We start from the raw sequence: 18,516 nt of genomic DNA on the forward strand, positions 1-18,516 counted from the left end.
ACGGCAGCGCTGATTTAATTCCTCCTGATGTGGAGCCATGTGTAACTCAGTGCTCAGCAGAAAGTGGCCCCCTTTGCAGCAGGCATCGAACCACTTTACGGGGGCCATCTCTGGGCTCAAGCGAGGGGGGAAAACGGAGCTACTGCTGCAGCCCCCCTCCACGGAAAACACTCTCTCCTTATTAAATCAGTCACGCATTTCAACCGCAGCTCATACATCGCAGCACATTCAGCAACTGGAAGAAAAAAGAGAAAAAAAAGCATTTAAATCAAGCGTGGCGTGTTGGGCCGGAGAGGCTGGGAGGGTTACAAGAAGAGGGGCGTGCGTTCTAATGAGGCGTTTGCCCTGTCAGCTCAAGGCAAACTCTGGGCCGGGTATTTCTGAACCGCCCCCGTGAGCACACAGATACTGATGCTGAGAGAGAGGGGGGGGGGGGGGTGCTGATGATGGTGTTGGCATTCTCTGAAATGTCACATCCACATTGCTGTTCATTCCCGATGTGTACAGATTGTGCTCTGCATGGGGGAAAAAAAGGCTCTTAAGATGAGTCCCTGAACGCATCAAGGGACGAGGCGAGGGCCCTTTCAAGAGAAAAACCGTCAACACGCCACATATTGAGCAAAAAAGCTGCTTTTCCAGATCGACTCGGGATGAATGTTTTTGTTGTGCAAATCCTACAATCATTGGTGTAACTCAAACATTTGTGTGGGTGCTGACTAATTCACACTCAATACCTCAGGCCCTTTTTTTTTTTATTCAGCGTCTTTAAAGGGTAAGAAGCGGTTTAAGGTGAGTGAACCCAGCGACTGCCAATTCCAGTAAATGTAGTTTTTAAAAAAAAAAAAAGAAAACTTAACACGTGCCGGCGTCTCTGCTCTGTCGGTGGCTGGTTAAACTGGCCGGATCCCCGTTGTGAATGTCGAGTGAAGAGCGGAGAAATAAGTGTTTGTGCAGAGCGGCGAGAAAAAGGAACGTGTGCTTATGTAATCGCTGTTTCTCCTGTTAAACGGGGCAAAACGCTGAACAAATTCGGTAAGAAAGTCCCGATTAGTTCCAGCAGATTAACGCATGAAGTAGCTCAACTTCAGTTAGAGTTTAGTTGACCTGACGAGAGGGACGGCGCGCACGGCCCGGACCTCGGACTGAACTGCAGAAGAGATTTGCTCCGTTGTGCTTAAATGTTTGTGGGGAAGTTAAAATGGAAAAAAAATTTTGTTTATTTTGATCCACGTTAGCTGTAAACGCTGCAACAGCTACTCTTCCTGGAGTCAAGAGTGAAACCACATCAGGTTTATATGATTAATGACATACACACACGTATACTGAGGTGCAGCACAAATAAACATCCCTATTGTAATCTTGTTAATATGCATCCATAAATCTTTTAGGCTGTTTATAAAAGCAGTGTTGTGCCGGAATTCTCCAATAAACGATGGTAAGCTGCATATTACCACCAACCGCTAGCTGCGTGGCTAACTGAGCTAACTAGCTACTGGCAACTACAGCTAGCAGGAGTCAACTGTCCAGACTGGCAGCTCAAGAGCGGTATTGTGAGAGAGGACTGGGCCTGGGCTAGCTGGTTAGCGTGCTAACTGAAGTCAACATTTCAATATTGAGATATCGTCGAAACTCTTATTTCCTAACATTCTGGAAACTCCTACATATTGCAACTTTAAAAGAATAGTTGCAAAATAGAAAAGCAGGCACTGTAAGGAATTAGAATGACGTACGGAAAAAAGGAAGTATGAACATTTGAATATGTAGTCGATACATAGATTATTTATCATTTGTACGGGATGTCAAGTAGCCCAAAAAGACAGAACGTATGATTTTTTTTGATACAGGTGTGTACGGAGCGGTCGGGTGGGTCTACTTCAAAGCTTTTGTTTTCAGGCTGCGGGGCAGAAAACACCGTCTGGTTTCAGTGTCAGAGGACAGTCATTAAGCTTTGAAGGTTTGTAAAACAGGTTGTGAGCAGCATTTCAGCAGCCCACCAAACTACATACACTTTTCAGTGGATTTAACACTACAAAGGGCCAATGAGTTCAGACAGGACACCTTCTTTAAACCAACTATTCCTGATTGTCCAATCTGTCCACAGGGTGGTGCTTCTTGTCCAGGTGCACTTCACACTAACACACACACACACACACAGCTCCAACAGGCTGCTGGAGGAGTTTTGTATGTGTGTGTGCAGGTAAAAACGACAATCTTGATTTTGCCAAATCAATTCTACGTTTAAAAAGTTTATTGTGTTACATTCAGGATGGTTTTAAAACTAAAGAAAACAAAAACACACACCCTCGGTTGTGCCATGCTTCATTGTTCACCTCACGCGGGCCTACCACACTTCGTCGCAGCCAATAGTAAGTCTGCGCACATCCCATATCGAGCCTATCAAACATTCACCCCGCACCAATGAAAACCTGTCGCAGTTTCCTTCCGTCTCCCACCACAAAAAAAAAATCAAAAAACCCAAAACAAATATAAATAATTACCGTCGGTAATAAAAAACGCAGACGTGACGTGCCGCTGAAAGCTGCGCTGCTTTCTGTTTTTACGTTTCCTGTATTTATATTTATTATATTTCCCCATCAAGTGCCACTGCCTGGTGCAATGCAGGTCCCGTGTAGCCAATCGATGCGCCCGACACATGGAGTATAATATTGCAGGTCTGCAGCGGCCAATCAGAAACGCGATCACACAACCGGCACAGCAAAAATTCTCCAGTGTCAACCGGGCCGCTTCCTACACTGAGCGGTATCCTTCCGCCGGGGGGCTGCGAACTAGTGCCCGCCGTGTTGGGAGGAATATAACGCTAAAAACAGGAAAGTCCGATGAGTGATGTTGTGTTCATGATGCGTTAATTGGGATTTGATTTTTTTTGTTTGTTTGTTTTTAGTGAAGGTCGTTTATTAGATAAATACGCGCGAGGAGGCCTCGCAGCGATCTGCTCCGATTTAAAGGCGCAGTCTGCCCTTTTTTAAAAAAAGAAAAGCCTGTGAGTTTCGTTATGTGTTTAAAATTGCATCATAAGGCAACACAACTACAAATAAAAGGACGAATAAGTCTTCAGTGCATTAATATATTATTTTACATTCACATTTATGATTTTAGTAATTTTGCTCTTTATGTTATAATGACTTGTTGTGATCAGGAAGTGGAAATGTGGGTTAAATCATAGATAAGATTTATTGTTAAAGGCTTTTTCTTAAAAAGAGGGCAGCGTATCTTTCAGTGACATGGACGGGGATCACTTTATCCACTAATTATTACACCCTAATCCATTTACAACTAGTTGGGCTCATCCTTAATTTGCATTTTTGTTGCTAACTTGGCCTTAAAAATCTCCAGGCCTCCCGTCAAACATTACTCGTGGGACACATTTGGCCTTCTGGAGGTGATTATAAAACAGCCAACATCCCGGTGAGAGGAGGTCTTACCTCACAGGACCTTATCCTCACATGACATGAGTGAGTCAAAAAAAAAAACCCAAAACAAAACACTGAGCGAGATGAATCATGTCAACAAAACACAACTGTGAAAGGGTTGAGTGGTGTCGGTGCACCCTGTGTTTGAAAGCATCATGTAGAATAGCTGTTATAAAGGCAACACTTTTAAAATGCACATATTGAAAACATCAGTTCAGAGATGGAACTGAACAACAACATTCACGCACTTTAATATGAGTTTGTTGAATATATAAGGATGCAGCTGAATGCACTGCAGGCGTTTTCAAACCCCAGAGCTTTGATTGGCAGGTCTCCTGCTGGAGGCCCCGCGCTGCTGCAGCAGCTCAGCCCTGAATTGAAATAAGGAAGTGAGTGATCAGTGCTAGTGTGGCGGAGGGATACAGCAAAGGCAATCCCTCCCCCCGCTCCTCCCCTACCACCACCCTCTCCCCCTCCTCCCATTCTGGCCACGGCCAATATACACACTCCTATCCCGCCAGTGGAACTCCATCTAAGGAACGACCACACTCCTAGTCTGCCTCCACAGACCAACAAGCACACAACTCATCCGCCATGGTATGTATTTGTCATTCATTCTGTTTGTAGACTTAAAGGGAAGAAGAAAATGAGAAAATGCGTGTTTAAGTGTAGTGAAACCAGCTTGTTAGGAGAGTGAAGCAGGTGTTAGCTGTGCGTGTTTTTTTTTATCTCTGTTCCTGTTTCACTCATTGATTCCTCTCCGGAGCGGCTCCGTGTGCGTAAAGGAGACGCCCGCAAAAAAAAAACCCAGAAAAAGGCGCATTAGACGCGTTTATAATGCGAAGCCACATTGTCTGTTCTTTAAATGTGTGAAACGATGTTCAGCTTCGTGTAAAAGACAAACAGGGGACCGTGTTTCCCGACTTTACAACTGCGCAATTTCACACACACGGCGTTTTGTTCGCTCGCCTGCCCGGGCTTCACGGCGGCGGGGTCGGGTGGCAGCTCCGCGGCGCGCACGGACGCAGATCGAGTTAATTTCTGGACAAAGATGTTGCGGCGGGTGGGTGGGTGTCGGAATATAACTAGCGAAGCTATTCTGAGGCATTACAGCATAATTCTGCAGCCATAAAATGCATCAAGGGGGGGAGATTCTTTTTTTTTTTTTTTTTTTTACAATCCGCCCGAGGAAGCGCAGGCGTGTTGGGGAGACGGTTTCTCCTCCTGAGCCAACGTGTTTCAGGCGTCATGTTGAATTTGAAACCCGCATTTGACGCTCCTCTCTCTCTCTCTCTCTCTCTCTCTCTCTCTCTCTCTCTCTCTCTCTCTCGCTGGGTGCGTTTGGCTTCCCCTTCTTCTTCTTCTCCTTCTTCTGCTTCTTCTATATGTTGCACCATCTTTTGCCGAGCCGCGCCATGATGGCAGCTATTGTATATCTCATCAAGTGTTCCGCATCGGAAACTGGCCATATCCTGTAATTACAAAGGTTTATAGCTGTGTTGTATCTGCTTGGTTTTTTTGGAAGGGCTACACACACACACACACACACACACACGCACAAACAAGCACGCACACACGCACCAACAGAGAGAGAAAGGGAGACGCAGTTCCGCCTTCACTGCAGGCCCTGAGGGTTTATCTTGATTCTATGTTATCTATTTGTGTTATGTCGGCTGATTTGGTTGCCTCTGTGCAAATTTTATTTTTTTTCGATGTTACGCAAATGTGGCACCCATGGGAGAGTCGTCCAAGAAGAGTCGCTGCAGTCTCTGCCACCCAAAAAAAAAAAACCCACCCCAAACAGCTGCTGAAGTTTCTCCTCCACTTTCTCTGAAACCAACAAAAAAAAAAAAGTGCCAAAAAAACGTGAATGTCACAGGACGGAGAACGCCGAGATGTTTCCAGAGGCCCCGGTGACTTGCAGAATGGCGTGGCCGTGCACACCGACCACGCCATTCTGACCCACCTTCCCCCAGATGTTGGGAGGCACACGCGCTCCACGCGCACACGCCGACATCTGCAACCGGCTTAATGAAACGGAGCCCTTCCGCGGGCTACGTCACACGAGGAGAAGTCACCGAGTGGAAGTGATCTGCATGCGGAAAAGAGGCCCTCAAACTAATCCATTGATTATCGAGCTTGATAGATCATTAATGGCCCGAGGGAGTCAAGAAGCTGTAGACATCTCCCCCCCCCTCCTCACCCCACCTCCACCCCCACCCCCACCTTTATGCTGTGATCAAATATCCCATATATGGTATCGAGCTGCAATGCAGTTTCACGTTGCAACGCGCCGCAGTAATTGGAGTGTAAAGCGGAATTGTTATGGAGTTGGCCTGCGTATCAGCGTCTCTGAAAAGTTAAATCCACAGGCGTAAGCCCCTTGTCTGCATCAATACGCCCGCTGAGGTGGAAACAGCCTCCCCCATTGAGGTGGAAGTATCGAATAAGTAGTCGGGCCATGCTAAGGCCCTATCCTGTTCCTGTTACGCTGTTGTTTGCTGATGCATGTTTAGTAAGTTGACGGACATCGGATCCGCCGCCGTGAATAATTTATGTGCTTGGCGGCAACACCTAGCCATGTCCTGTGTTCCCGGTGTCTCGGAGCGATGAAGTGCTCTCTGTGGTGCGGAGGAGTACCCAACCACCTACCAGCACCAGGCCATATGGTGGACCGGCCTCGTCCGCGGGGTGTAGGGAAGCTGGTGTTGTTTACACCCACCCTCTCTCCCTCCTCCTCCTCCTCCTCCCCCCTCCAGACACAGGCCGGCCCCGAGGCCTCACTGTCTTTTGTCCGGCCTCAAAGAGACGAAGCGTTCAGCACTCTGGAGCTCAGTGCTCCTATAGAAAGGGAGCGCGTGTGCCACACTGACTCTTTGTGTTTGTGCTTGTGTTACGGTGAATGGAAATGAGTGTGTGTGTGTGTGTGTCACACCCATCTGTCAGCGTGACAGCTGGCTGTGCACCTTTCACATGGCGAATACAAAGAAGCTACTTTAGGAATTGTGTGGGCACCTCACACTGACAGATCAGCAATATTCAGACACGCGTGCAGCATTAATGAAGAAGAAGAAGAAGAAGATAATCGTTGGCGGTCTCTGGCACCATTTTGCATCCCCCTATCCAATGAAACGTGGTGCGAACAGGGAGCGATGCTGTGTATTTGTACGAGGGTGATATGACATCAAGTGAGAGCGAGAAGATATTCCTCGCTGGCCCGGTGAACCGCCTCCTGTCTCCCACAGTCCCGTTTGGAGCGCGGTGCTGGGGCCGGCTGCCCGGGCAACAGTGGGAGTGGTTGACCCACTCGTGCCAGCGGACCACTGCCAGCAGACCCCCCCATCCCCAAACACTCACACACTCCTAATTCCCTACAAGCTGTTATTAAGACTGGAAGCCTGGCAGAGAACAACCCTGTGCAAAAGACACTGTGGAGGGTGAATCACAGGGAGTTTCCTCTGAACAGTATGTGACATATAGAGGGAGCATAAGAGACACACGGAGGGGAAAGGTCTGGAGGAGGAGTTGGTGTTGGCCAAAGTTCAAGTGCCAGGAAAAGAAGAAGGAAAGGGGAGAAAAAAAAAAGAAGGAAGGGATGGGCCGGTAGTGGGCCTGGTGATGCAGCAGCACCATGAGGCCCCAACAGCTTGGGCCTAAGCCAAGGGAGGATCCATAGCACTGAGTCACCAAACCCCACACCCAGTCCACTTAGAGAGACAGCGGGGGACAGAAAGAGACAGCAGGAGTGACACAGCATGACAGAGAGGGTGACTAAGGGAAGATGGGAGGGGAGGCTCATCAACAGAGAAATTAACATGAGGGAAAAACAGGAGAGATGAGACGGACAGAGGAGGAGCGGCAGAACAACCAGAGGAGGCCGAGCGTCGGTCCAGCTGGGTGGCATGTCAGCGCCGGGCAGAGCTGTTTTGTCTCTTGACATTTCCCATCCTCACAGATGGTAATGGAGACAGGAAGAGGGCGCGGGGAGGGAGGGAGGAGGAAAAACAAGCGCTGGTGTGTGTGTGTGTGTGCGCGGGGCGGTTTATTGAATCATGTCAGCTAATCGCATGAGCGCCGCCAAAGTTATCAATAAAACCTCTCGCCGGCCGGATCAATCCATCCCGAGGCCGCCCTTCACTCGAGCCAGGCCTTCTGTGTTTTTTTAAGAAAAGTTAAAGGTCAGCGCGGAGTGTGTCATGAGATGACCGGCCGATCTTATCTTATCCACCCCGAACACAATCAGGTCATTATGCAGCAGATCCGATTAACCGGCTCGATATACTAAAGTAAAGCAACTCCAAACATGGAGTCCAAGGCTCAGATTTACTCGGCTTGTGCAAACACATAAACACACCGACGGGCTGCAGGAATTTGCTCTGAGGCAGAACTGACTGCACGGACTAATTCACAGGAAACATGGGGATGGAAAGTATTGGTGTTGAGGAAGAATGCCATTAAGAGGGACTGTGTGTGTGTGTGTGTGTGTGTGTGTGTGTGTGTGTGTGTTTACAGCGTGCACAGGCATGTATGTGCACATCTGCGACTGTTTTGCGTGTGTTCCTCCTTCGCTGCCAAGCACGGTGATGTCAGCGTGGCCTGTTAACAACAACAATAACGATAATAATAACGATAAGTCCTGTTTTTCATTAGAAAGCCGGGACGGGAGGGCGCTCGTGGGAGTTGTTTGCACCACACACACTCCGCGTTCACACTTTACTACTGAGCGTGTTTGTTTGAAATCAGTGGCTCCTTCACAAAGGCGCCCGGTCCATCGACGCGAGCGGGCTGGCAGTGGATGCTCGCATCGCCATTTAAAGCGCGCGTGAGTCACTAACAGCCATTAGAGAGCCGGTGCTAGCGGAGGAGAACGGGGCTGGGAGAGGAACCGAACCGTGCCAAGCCAGCGGGCCTTTCTGTTTTTTTTTTTCCTCCTGTTGATACGACCGTGGAAAAAAACACTCCCATGCTGATATGTCCTGAAACAACCCTGACTAAATGTCTGGAGACGCGTTGCCCAGCGGTCCCTCTCATGTGGACCGCCGCGGTGTAGCCTTCTAATTTGAACATCAATCCCATGGAGCCGCTCATCAGCTGGAAATGTAATCTCGTCCAGTGTATTCACAGAGCTCTCTGTGTGTTAGCCTCTTGGCTGTCTATCAAACAAACACAACCTTTGTTTTTTTTTTTTAAAAGCATCTTGATAAGCCTCTGCTATCAGTCTGAGCCAGGTCTGATTTTCAGCATCAATTTAATGGCAGTGAAAAGGCCGACTGGAGTCGAGATGAACTCCCCAATTGGCATTAAACCATTACACAGACAAGATCAATTTAGCACGGTGTGGTTCTGCTTAGAGGAGGAAATACCCTTCAGATAGAAAATGTTCAGGAAAACTAAAGCTAGCAGCCCTCAGTGTAATTTGTGGTATTTTCATGGGTAAATCTTGGCTGATTCCAGCTCAGACCCCTGAACACTGCGGCCAGTGTTGAGCCGTGTGGCGCTCGGTGTGTGGGGAGCGCCAGGAATGCAGTGACGACACGGTTTATGACTTGGAATGAGTGTTTTGTTGAGTAACTTCATTGTTTGTAACTCTCTCCCTCCTTCTCACTTTTTGTTTCTCCAACCACAGGCTGACCAACTAACAGAGGAGCAGATCGCAGGTAGGAACACAAAGAGTCTTTCTACTTTGCTTCCCCTCATACACATTTACTGGCTGCTGTTTGATCACTTCCACAATATGTTTTAAAAAAAAAAAAAAAAGAAAGAAGCTTCCCCTCATCTGACACATGAGTGAGGTAATATCTGTCATTAGCTGTTCTGGGTACTTCCATGTCACTTCAAGAGAAAGTTAAATGAAAACCTGACGTTGACGGCTTTGGCAGCCGCCCTCCCTCGGTGCATCATTAGTGTCTCTCAATGAACAGGAACAGGAAATATAAAGGAAGAAGCAGAACGAGCAGCGTGTCGTGACTCAGGACTAAAACTGGCGCCGTCACAGTTTCCATGCAAGTTTATGAGTCGTTTCAATCACAGAGGCACCTTGACGTTTCTCGATAAATAAATGATGTGGCCTCTAAAAACTGGAAGCTGCTGCACAGTTTCCTCTCAGTCTAAACCCCCTCTGTGGCTAATTAGCCTGTGCTAAGGCTCCAAGGCTAATGCTCACCATTGCCCGCTCTCCCTGGATAGGGAGTTTTATGGCCCGTAGTTTAGAAGCCTGCTCGTACAAAGAGCAAACTGCTGCAGACAATAAAGTTGTTGCAGTAAAAAAAACCTCTCTTGCTTTTTTTCCCCCCCTCCAACTTAAAAAATGTGCTGTGGTCGCTCTTGTTTTTTTCTTTCACGGTGCGAGATAAGATCTCTGTGCGGTTTTGGAGCTCAGCACATTTACAACATCACTCGTGGGCTTATTTGCAGGCGAGCGTGAACTCGGCGAACAGAGCAGCGGCAGCGACGAGCGATTGATTAACCTGTTCGACCTGACTGCGGCGTCCTAACACAACCCGGCTCTGTAAAGCGACACTCGTCTAACCTTCACCTCCCTCCTCCTCCTCCTCCCCTCTGCAGAGTTCAAGGAGGCTTTCTCCTTATTCGACAAGGATGGCGACGGCACCATCACCACCAAAGAGCTCGGTACCGTCATGAGGTCGCTGGGCCAGAACCCCACAGAGGCCGAGCTGCAGGACATGATCAACGAGGTGGACGCTGACGGTCAGTATTCACATCTGATTGGCCCGTGACATTAGCGGCGGGTCAGGTGCCAGTTAAGGACACAAATCGAGTACATTCCTCCTCATTTAAGGTTTTAGAGTCTGAAGTTTCACACGACAGCCTCCATTTATCACACGCTAAATCAGCTCATGTGCTTACAGACAATTCAGCTGTAATTTCTGCTGCATCCTAACTAAAACAGTGGACTTAATAACCGTTGGGCGCAATAAATGTGTTGCGTTATAAACATCGCAGGGCTTTACATCTATTTTGTGCATAATTTTCAATACAGGGAGGAAAAATATGCCCCTCCATGTACTCGATTCTGGCTGGCTTGCTGGGAAATTAATTTAAAAAAGGTGAATAATCAGCAGTTAAATGGTGCCATTAGTCACATTTTACAGAGTTTATTGTAGGTGGAAGGAGACGGGTTTTTAATATTTAGGCAATAAATTGACGCCGTTTCTCTCCTGTTCAGTTTTAATCAATGAAATAACTTGTTGCTGCTGTCAGTCAGCAGTAAAATCGACACTCTTTCATCCACTTTTTAGTTCGAGTTCCTCCGTTTCGCTTGAATCATTTCGGGGGGAACGAGAGCCGTGATTTCACGCGACCATTTAATTACACGACATCTATAATAAAACCTCTGTAACAAAACGCACAAGGGATTAGATAAGAGCATCCATTACTTCCCCCTCTCGAAACACATCAGCGGTGTACAGTCGCGCTCCACCCTCCCTTTTTTTCTACCAACTGTCAACCAACTGTCCAAGCCAACTGTCGAGCCAGCTTAATTTTCATATAACATGTCCCTGTGTGTCAGCAGTTTAGTCACTGCGTGTTCAGCTCCATCATAGTCGACAATGTCAGAGATACGGATGTGCGGGAGGCGCTTTCGGTGCTTTCAGTGCCTGTGAGTGGAGTAAGTGTCAAAAGACTTTGTCGGCGTTAGCGTGGCCGCGCTCAGAGACGCGATTCTGACAGATTCCTTTATTCACCTCGTGACGAGCGGTTCGTCGAGCGTTTATCCTCCACCGCGGTGAATCCTAAAGGCTCTGAGACCGGAGTCAGAGAAGCTGGCTAGTGAGCTCCCGAGCTGGCTGTCCTTGGGGCGGGAGAGTCGAGGATGTTAGCTGTCAAGTGGGGCCGTCACCCTCAGTGCTGCTCTGTCAGCTTATAGGGTTTTTTTTGGGGGAAATGGGATGGCATTGATCAGGAGAAATCAATGGCACCGCGGCTTGGCTGCCCCTTTTATTGAAACGTCCTCCCACCATCCTCAGTGCCCCTCCTCCCCTCCCCCCCTCCCCCCCTCCCCCTCAGTTACACCCAAGAGCATGCACACTCACACACACACACACACACACACACCATCACTAACATCCCCTTGTTCTGCCTCTGCCTCCCTTGGCTGATGCAATCTAGGTCAGACAGCAATGAAGCTAGTAATGGAAAATAAAAGTGGTTACATAAGGCCTCTCTGCGCTCTGCACATCCAGTACCCACATCGGCAGCAGCCATGGGATGTCAGCTGGCCCATTGAAAATCAGCTTTATTTACCAAACAAGGAGGCCGTGGTAAAGAATTACGATGAATGGAAGACAGAGAGCTGTAAGATAGAAAAGTCGCCTGGCTATTGGAGTGTAAAAAAAAAAAAAGAAAAAGAAAAAACAAGCCGCAATTACAGTATCAACTCCTGCTGTGTATCTTTCCGACACACAGATGAGCAAACACGCCGACCGCTCCAGCTTGGAAACGATTCAGGGAGGCTTCAGTGTTCCTGGCATGTAACAGACGAGATCACATCCGGCGTGACACAAGAGAAAACTATTTAATTATAGATTGAATACGTCAAATATTATTAGCCTGAGTCCCAGCACATCCCCTCACCACCATCACCACCACCATCATCATCATCATCCACATCATCGTTACACAACCCGGCCCCTCTTTTCTTATCTCGGGGATGGAAGTTGGCTTTATGATGCAGGAAAAAAACGATGACCACACACAGAGCGGCGGCAGCAGCGCGGAGATGCCTCAGCCTTCTATAGTTTGCGTCAGCACCTCTTATGTGTAATCGCACCATCTCCCACTCGGTTCACTCCTTATATTCTCTCCTCTTCACATCTCCCTCATCTCCATCTTTCTCTCTGCCGCCCACTCCCTCCCTCCCTCTCTATTTTCTCTCCCTTTCCCTCCCACCATTTTCTCTCTTCCCTTCCTCCCATATCTTCATCCCTCCTTGCTTCCTTCCCTCCCTCCCTCCACTGCTGGTGCAGTTGAGCAGATATAACTCGAGGGGCTGCCTTGCTTCTGTAGTTACTGTCCCCCCCTTCAGAAGATGGTTTTACAGTTGTAGTTCTGCCCTTCTCCTAGAGTGGGACAATCCTCCCCCTCCCCACCACCTCCACCACCATCAGCCTCCCTCCCAACCCCCAGTGGCAGCATGTGTTCCCTCGGTGCTGCTGGCTGTCTCTGTGTGTTAGATAACAGGTCCTTAGATTGTTACCCCGGGCCATGAGATCACCATCTGCCCCATCACATTACTGCATCCCTTTTCCTTCCCCACACACACACACACACACACACATCCATTCTCGCTCGTTCTCTCTCACCGTCTCGCTCCACGAGGCACGCTCAGTTATTGGTTAATCTGCATACAATCCCCCCGCCCCGTCCGTCCCACCCCAGGGCTAATCCCTCCGGGTACTTTGCCCTCGGTGTCCCTGACCTTCACTACAATCCGGAGCTTTTTTGTTTTTTTTCCCCTCAGCTTATAATTATAAAAGACCACCACGCGCACTCCCAGCGTCTCCGAGTATATTAGCAAGTCCTTCCACCACTGTCGGACCGGCCTTTCCCCATCCTCCCTCCCTGTGGTTGCGCTCAGTTGAGCTGCTGAGCTCCTCATAGATCCTCACCCCCCCCCCCCTTTTGTAAGGAGGGTCTGATCCGCTGATAATCCTGTCTTGACAAAAGCAACATGGATATTGATCTAACTGCACGCATACCCACCAGCACCACAGCTGCCGTCAACACCACCAGAAGTGAGAACCACCGATTGATTCTCTCAGAATGTCGGATGAGCTAAGAACACGTGAAAAATCAGCGGTGAAGAGAAACAAAAACTGGATTTATAGATGGATAAAAGTAGAAAGGAGCGACCTTCATCTGGATTGAAGCTCCCCACAGCCTCCGCCCTCAGCCGGGGTTTCTGACAGGGACACAGCCTATGATTTATTCAGGCTGCTGGAAGGCCAAGCTGCACAGTATACTATATGTCTACATTATGGATGACTGGCCATGGGTCCCCCCCCTGCAGTTCTGCTGCTCTGTGTATAACATACGCAAAATCTTCCCGGGGCTTCCCCGAGGAAGAACGGAAAACACCGCGTCAGACACGCATACATCCTCTCTGCTCCTCTCAGCCGGCAGTTTGCTGTGCTTATCGCAGGAAGGAAGGTGTTTACTAAATAATTTGAGGGCTGCTTTCCTCTCTGCGATTAATTACGTCCCAAGTTGCTCCGTCACTTGGCAGGAACGCCTCCGGAGAGAAGTCGTGGTCCGTAAGATAAATGTCATACACGAGAGCAAAAATAAAGGACCGCAGGGCTAAATGAATATTTTCAGTCATGTGCTTTTCATCAGCTAAATGCTTGGATTATATTATCTCTGCTTATCTGAGTTTGCTTTTAAGTGATTGCAATTTCGTGCTGATTAAAATGTGCCTCATTGATCACCCGCGCCAGGTAATGGAACCATCGACTTCCCCGAGTTCCTGACCATGATGGCCAGAAAAATGAAGGACACAGACAGCGAGGAGGAGATCCGCGAGGCTTTCCGGGTATTTGACAAGGTAAATGCGGTCACACGTTTATGTGGAGCAAGAAGCAGAGTAACCTGAGAATCCATGATGATTCACAGTCTTGGTCAAGTGTACCTGCTGACTTCCTGCTTGTTAAACGCCTGTCGCCACCCTTTAGCTCAGTGCTAGCCCCACCAACGGGAAGTCTGCAGGATTTTCTTTATGTTGCACCCCTCTGACCCCGCGTTTCGCCCCGTTTCCAGGACGGCAACGGCTACATCAGCGCCGCAGAGCTCCGTCACGTCATGACGAACCTGGGCGAGAAGCTAACGGACGAGGAGGTGGACGAGATGATCAGAGAAGCAGACATCGACGGAGACGGACAGGTCAACTACGAAGGTAAAAAAAAAAAAATAAAGTTGTTGTAAAGGCAGCGCGCACTAAAGTGTCACGGTGCACAAATAGCTTTAGTTTTCTAGGCCATGCTGCAAGCTTTTATTAAACAGAGGGGACCAGAGCACTTGATTTTCCAAGCTGTGTATTTCTCTGAGGGCGACTGGAAGACAAGCCAGCCACACATAATATTAGTTATTAGATAGGGACTATAGATGGAGCCTGCTGAAACAGAGACGGGAGAGAAAAGCCATCCTTCTGAATCATCATCAGTGTGCCAGGAGCCGTTTCACTCTTTTCTTTCTGGCTGCCTTCTCTCCCTCTTCCTCCCTCCCCACTACGATCGGTCCCGTGGCACATTACACGAGAGGCTGCGCTCACTTCCCAGAAAGGCTGTTGATATATTATGAACAGTCCATAAGTCATGGCTGGAAAAAAAAGTGCCCTACTTCTATGCTCCCATTGTCCCGTAGAGAGAATATGTACTGTGCAGACAATGACAGCCTCCTCTTATTTATTTACTCGCGCAAGTGTAAGCACAAAGCCAGAGCTTTTTAATCAAATGGCTTTAATGAGATGAACGTGGAAGCCGTTTGGAAAGGGGACACTAATTAGGATGTGTGTTCTGAACCTGCTCAACTTGATTAAAAAATTAATAAAGCATTTAACAATTTAGCAGGTGACTGCTCTTACTGGCAACAGGCTGTGCCAGAGCTTTAATCTGTGTCCTTACTGTCTTTTGTCCTCTCTCCTCTCTGCAGAGTTTGTACAGATGATGACTGCAAAGTGAAGCTTGCCCGCCCCGTCCTGTCCCCTCTTAGAAGAAACAAAAAAAAAAAAAAAATCCAAAAAAAAAAAAAAATCAAATGTTTTACTTACCTCTTGGAAAAAAAAAAATGTTCATTTATTCATACTGTTTCTGTATAGAAAATAATTGAATGTTGAAATAAAATATCCTTCTGTCCACACAGGAAAAATATACAAAAAAAAAAAAAATACATACAAAAAATATTCTGCATGAAAAATGATGGTTAGTGATCCTGTCCCCTCCCCCCGGAGATCAGTTTAGCATCAGTACTTAACAAGTAAAAATAATAAACAACAAAACCCTGTAACTACTACCTTCAGACTCAAGCAAAAGCATCTGGCGAACTCCTTCCAGTTCCATTTGCTAGTGGTAAATGTCTGAGCTGGCCATCTCTTCTTTCTCTCTGTTTTCTGTTCTTCATGCATGCAAGCTTGAGACCGGAGCACTAACCCCCCTCCCCCGCCCTCCCCCCGTCCCTCCTCCGGGCTACCAGAGCGTGCTGATTCCACTATAAGCTGTCCTCTTGTTGGTTTGGTACAGTTTTTTTGTATTTGGAGAGGAACCCTGTACTGTTAAAGATGAGAGAATATAATACCAGGTTCTAACTCAAGCGTTGAAGTGGAATGGGACTTAATTGTATGCTAGATAAAAAGAGAAAAAAAAAAAACAATGTACAAAAAATACATTTTCAAAATGTTTGGCATGTTCTTTTTTTGTTTTTGTTATGTTATTTGGACAGCCATCTTAGAAGTTGTGCGTCCCGCCCTTTTTTTAAAACGAAAGGGGGGGGACATAAAGAGTCTTACGGTGAGCTTTCTATTTTTTTTTTCTTTTATTTTTTCCTCCTTTCTTTTTCGCTGAGATGGAGCGTCTGTCCTCTTTTAATGCAAGAGAGAATCACTGGCCTTCACTTTTTTCTTTTTTCTTCTTCTGTTTCTCGACTCAGTAAAAAGAGCATTAGTGAGAGGTGTACTGTTGTTCGCAGCGCATGCTGTTTAGGAGTGTCGGCGCACCAGTCTTCGCAACTGTTCATCTGAGTTCAGTTTACATTCATTCCAAGTTGTACATGCTAGTCTTTATTTTTTTTTTTCAAATAAAAAAGACCATGAACTTTATCCCGTCTTATGTCGTCTTTCTTGTGCCCGGCCGCGAGGGGACGGCGTAACAAAAGCCTGCGTGCTGTTTAGCGACGAGACAAATAATACTAAATGATTCTGAGCGGCGTCCTCGCCATGTGCGGTGTCACCGGGTTGATGCGGCGCCGAGGCAGGACTCACAGTGTGTAATACTGTGCTCCATTACATGGCAGTGAGGTTGTGGAGAGAGTGAGCTGCTCACAGGGGAGGGAGAGGCAGCCGAGAGTGTTTGCTCTCCCGCTCAGCCGTGGATATACATACACATCTATGATGCCTCTCCTCTCCTCTCCTCTCCTCTCCTCTCTCTCTCTCTCTCAAGACCCGGCCGGTTGCTAGGCAACAGGAACATGCTGTAACTGGGATGTTGGGGGTTTTTGAGAAGGCAAGTGGGAGTTTGAATAAACCCTCCTGCTTCTGCCGATGACTCCATGTTGGCTTGTCCTAGTAAGGCAAACCAGGACACAACACTGCCGCTGTGTAGCACTTTTTTTTTAAAAAAATACAGCACACCCCGAGTGTCGGACCTGCAGGACACCGTGCCACCTAAATAGATGTCAAAATGTCTAAAAATCCACAGAAGAGCTGCATTGTTTTACTATATTTGGACTGTAATTTGACCGTGTTTAGAGAGCGGCAAAGACAAGCTGAAACAGCCCTCCACCCACCTACAGAAAGCAGCGAGCACTTCACTTAATCATACCACTATACATAGGCATGCACACACCTAACGCTCTGCCCAGAGGTGGGCGGGGCTCTGCTTTCAGGGGGAAAACACACAACATTCTGCACATTCCTCGTACACTCATTATCTCTGCAGATCTGTTTTAAATTAGATGCCGGCCAGCGACTGAGGAACAAACTCACTGGCATCAATCAGATAAACTGAAGTTTCAGTAAAGGGAAGGGCGGGTACCAAGAAACCGGATGAGAGAAAACCCTGCCCAAAGGCTGCCAGCAACCGGGAAGTATGTCTATCATCCCCACTAATTACAGCCACTGTAGATTTTGAGCAGAACCAGGCAACCAGATGCACCCGGCCTCCCTCGCCCCTCCCTGCAGCACCAGCCGAGCCAATGGGAAGGGCTGTAAAGTTGACTGACAGCTGGGACTGACGCTCTGCTGTTCCAGGCCACCTCAGCCAGTCAGGTGCTCAAACCTTGACATTTACACTGGAGGGAAAATAGCAGAGCTGTTTGCTGAAGCTCTGCTGTGTTAACCATCTCAAGAATGAATAAGGCATTATGGAATTTATAGTCACATGAATAAATAATGTGATTTTGATAAATGGAGCAATGAATTGCAAATTGATTTAGTATGTTATTTAAATTAAATGATCATCAAGTGATAGTTAATTCAAGCTATGACCGCTGTGGTTTATTTTTTGGACCTCTTCCTGGACCTCTGAGCTCCCAGTCCAGACCACTAGCTGCATGGCTAACTGAGCTCACTAGCTAACAGCAGCTACAGTTACAGTTAGCAGCAGTTAGTGGTTACCATGGTGACATATCCCCCCCCCATACAACACATACACCTCTCCAGTTTAATGCTAAGTGAAACTCTGATCCAACCGAGCTAGTTAGCCATCTGTTTTTGATAGCATGTTTAGCCTCGTTCAAATAAATGAAAGCTGAGCTAGCTGAGCTAACTTTTGGCAGCATGTGTGAGCTAACGAGAGCTAGGTAGCCGGTCAAAGTGTGGTTGTGGTTGTTGAGAGCTGCTAAAAAAGGGGCAGCCGTGCAGTAATTATTATATTTGTGGGTTCAGTTTGGCCCCTGTTTGATGTCTGATCGGTAACGAACAATAATTTGACCATTTTGTGATGTTTGTAAGTGATCTTCCGTTTATATGACCTCTTTTCCAGCCAATCAGGAGCGGCGTAGGCTTCGATGACTGGGTGTTTGTCTCTCCTCTGCTGCTTAAATCGACTCAGAGGTGGAGCTCTGTGTAGTTTTGGGAAAGAAATTTTAAATCAGAAGAGACAAATCTTCACTGATATATTTTCACGAGTTGACAAACTGAATAAACTGAAGGAACACACAGTCTCAAATTGTGCAACTTGTTTATTCAGTTATGGAAATATATCAAATAAACATTTCTGAATTAGTATTATTATCTGATTATGTTGTAAACAGCACCTTTTTCTGAGTTTAAATGTTTTTTGGAAGAAAACAAGCTGTCAGAGTGATGGACATCCCCTTTCACGTATCACAGCAACATCAGCTCGCTGGAAAAAAA

The 18,516-nt window shown here is 47.4% G+C and overlaps 1 protein-coding gene across 1 annotated transcript; it reads left to right on the forward strand.

The window, feature by feature from the left end:
• The first annotated feature begins 3,883 nt into the window (after positions 1 to 3,883).
• On the forward strand, positions 3,884 to 16,260 carry calm1b (calmodulin 1b). Its single transcript, XM_030404921.1, has 6 exons — positions 3,884 to 4,028; positions 9,058 to 9,088; positions 9,996 to 10,139; positions 13,889 to 13,995; positions 14,208 to 14,343; positions 15,099 to 16,260. Exons 1-6 carry the CDS (start codon positions 4,026 to 4,028, stop codon positions 15,125 to 15,127), a joined length of 450 nt encoding a protein of 149 aa, XP_030260781.1. The 5' UTR covers positions 3,884 to 4,025; the 3' UTR covers positions 15,128 to 16,260.
• The last annotated feature ends 2,256 nt before the right edge of the window (positions 16,261 to 18,516 follow it).

Source organism: Sparus aurata, chromosome 22 (genome assembly GCF_900880675.1).
Source record: "Sparus aurata chromosome 22, fSpaAur1.1, whole genome shotgun sequence".
In the NCBI taxonomy this organism is placed as follows: domain Eukaryota; kingdom Metazoa; phylum Chordata; class Actinopteri; order Spariformes; family Sparidae; genus Sparus; species Sparus aurata.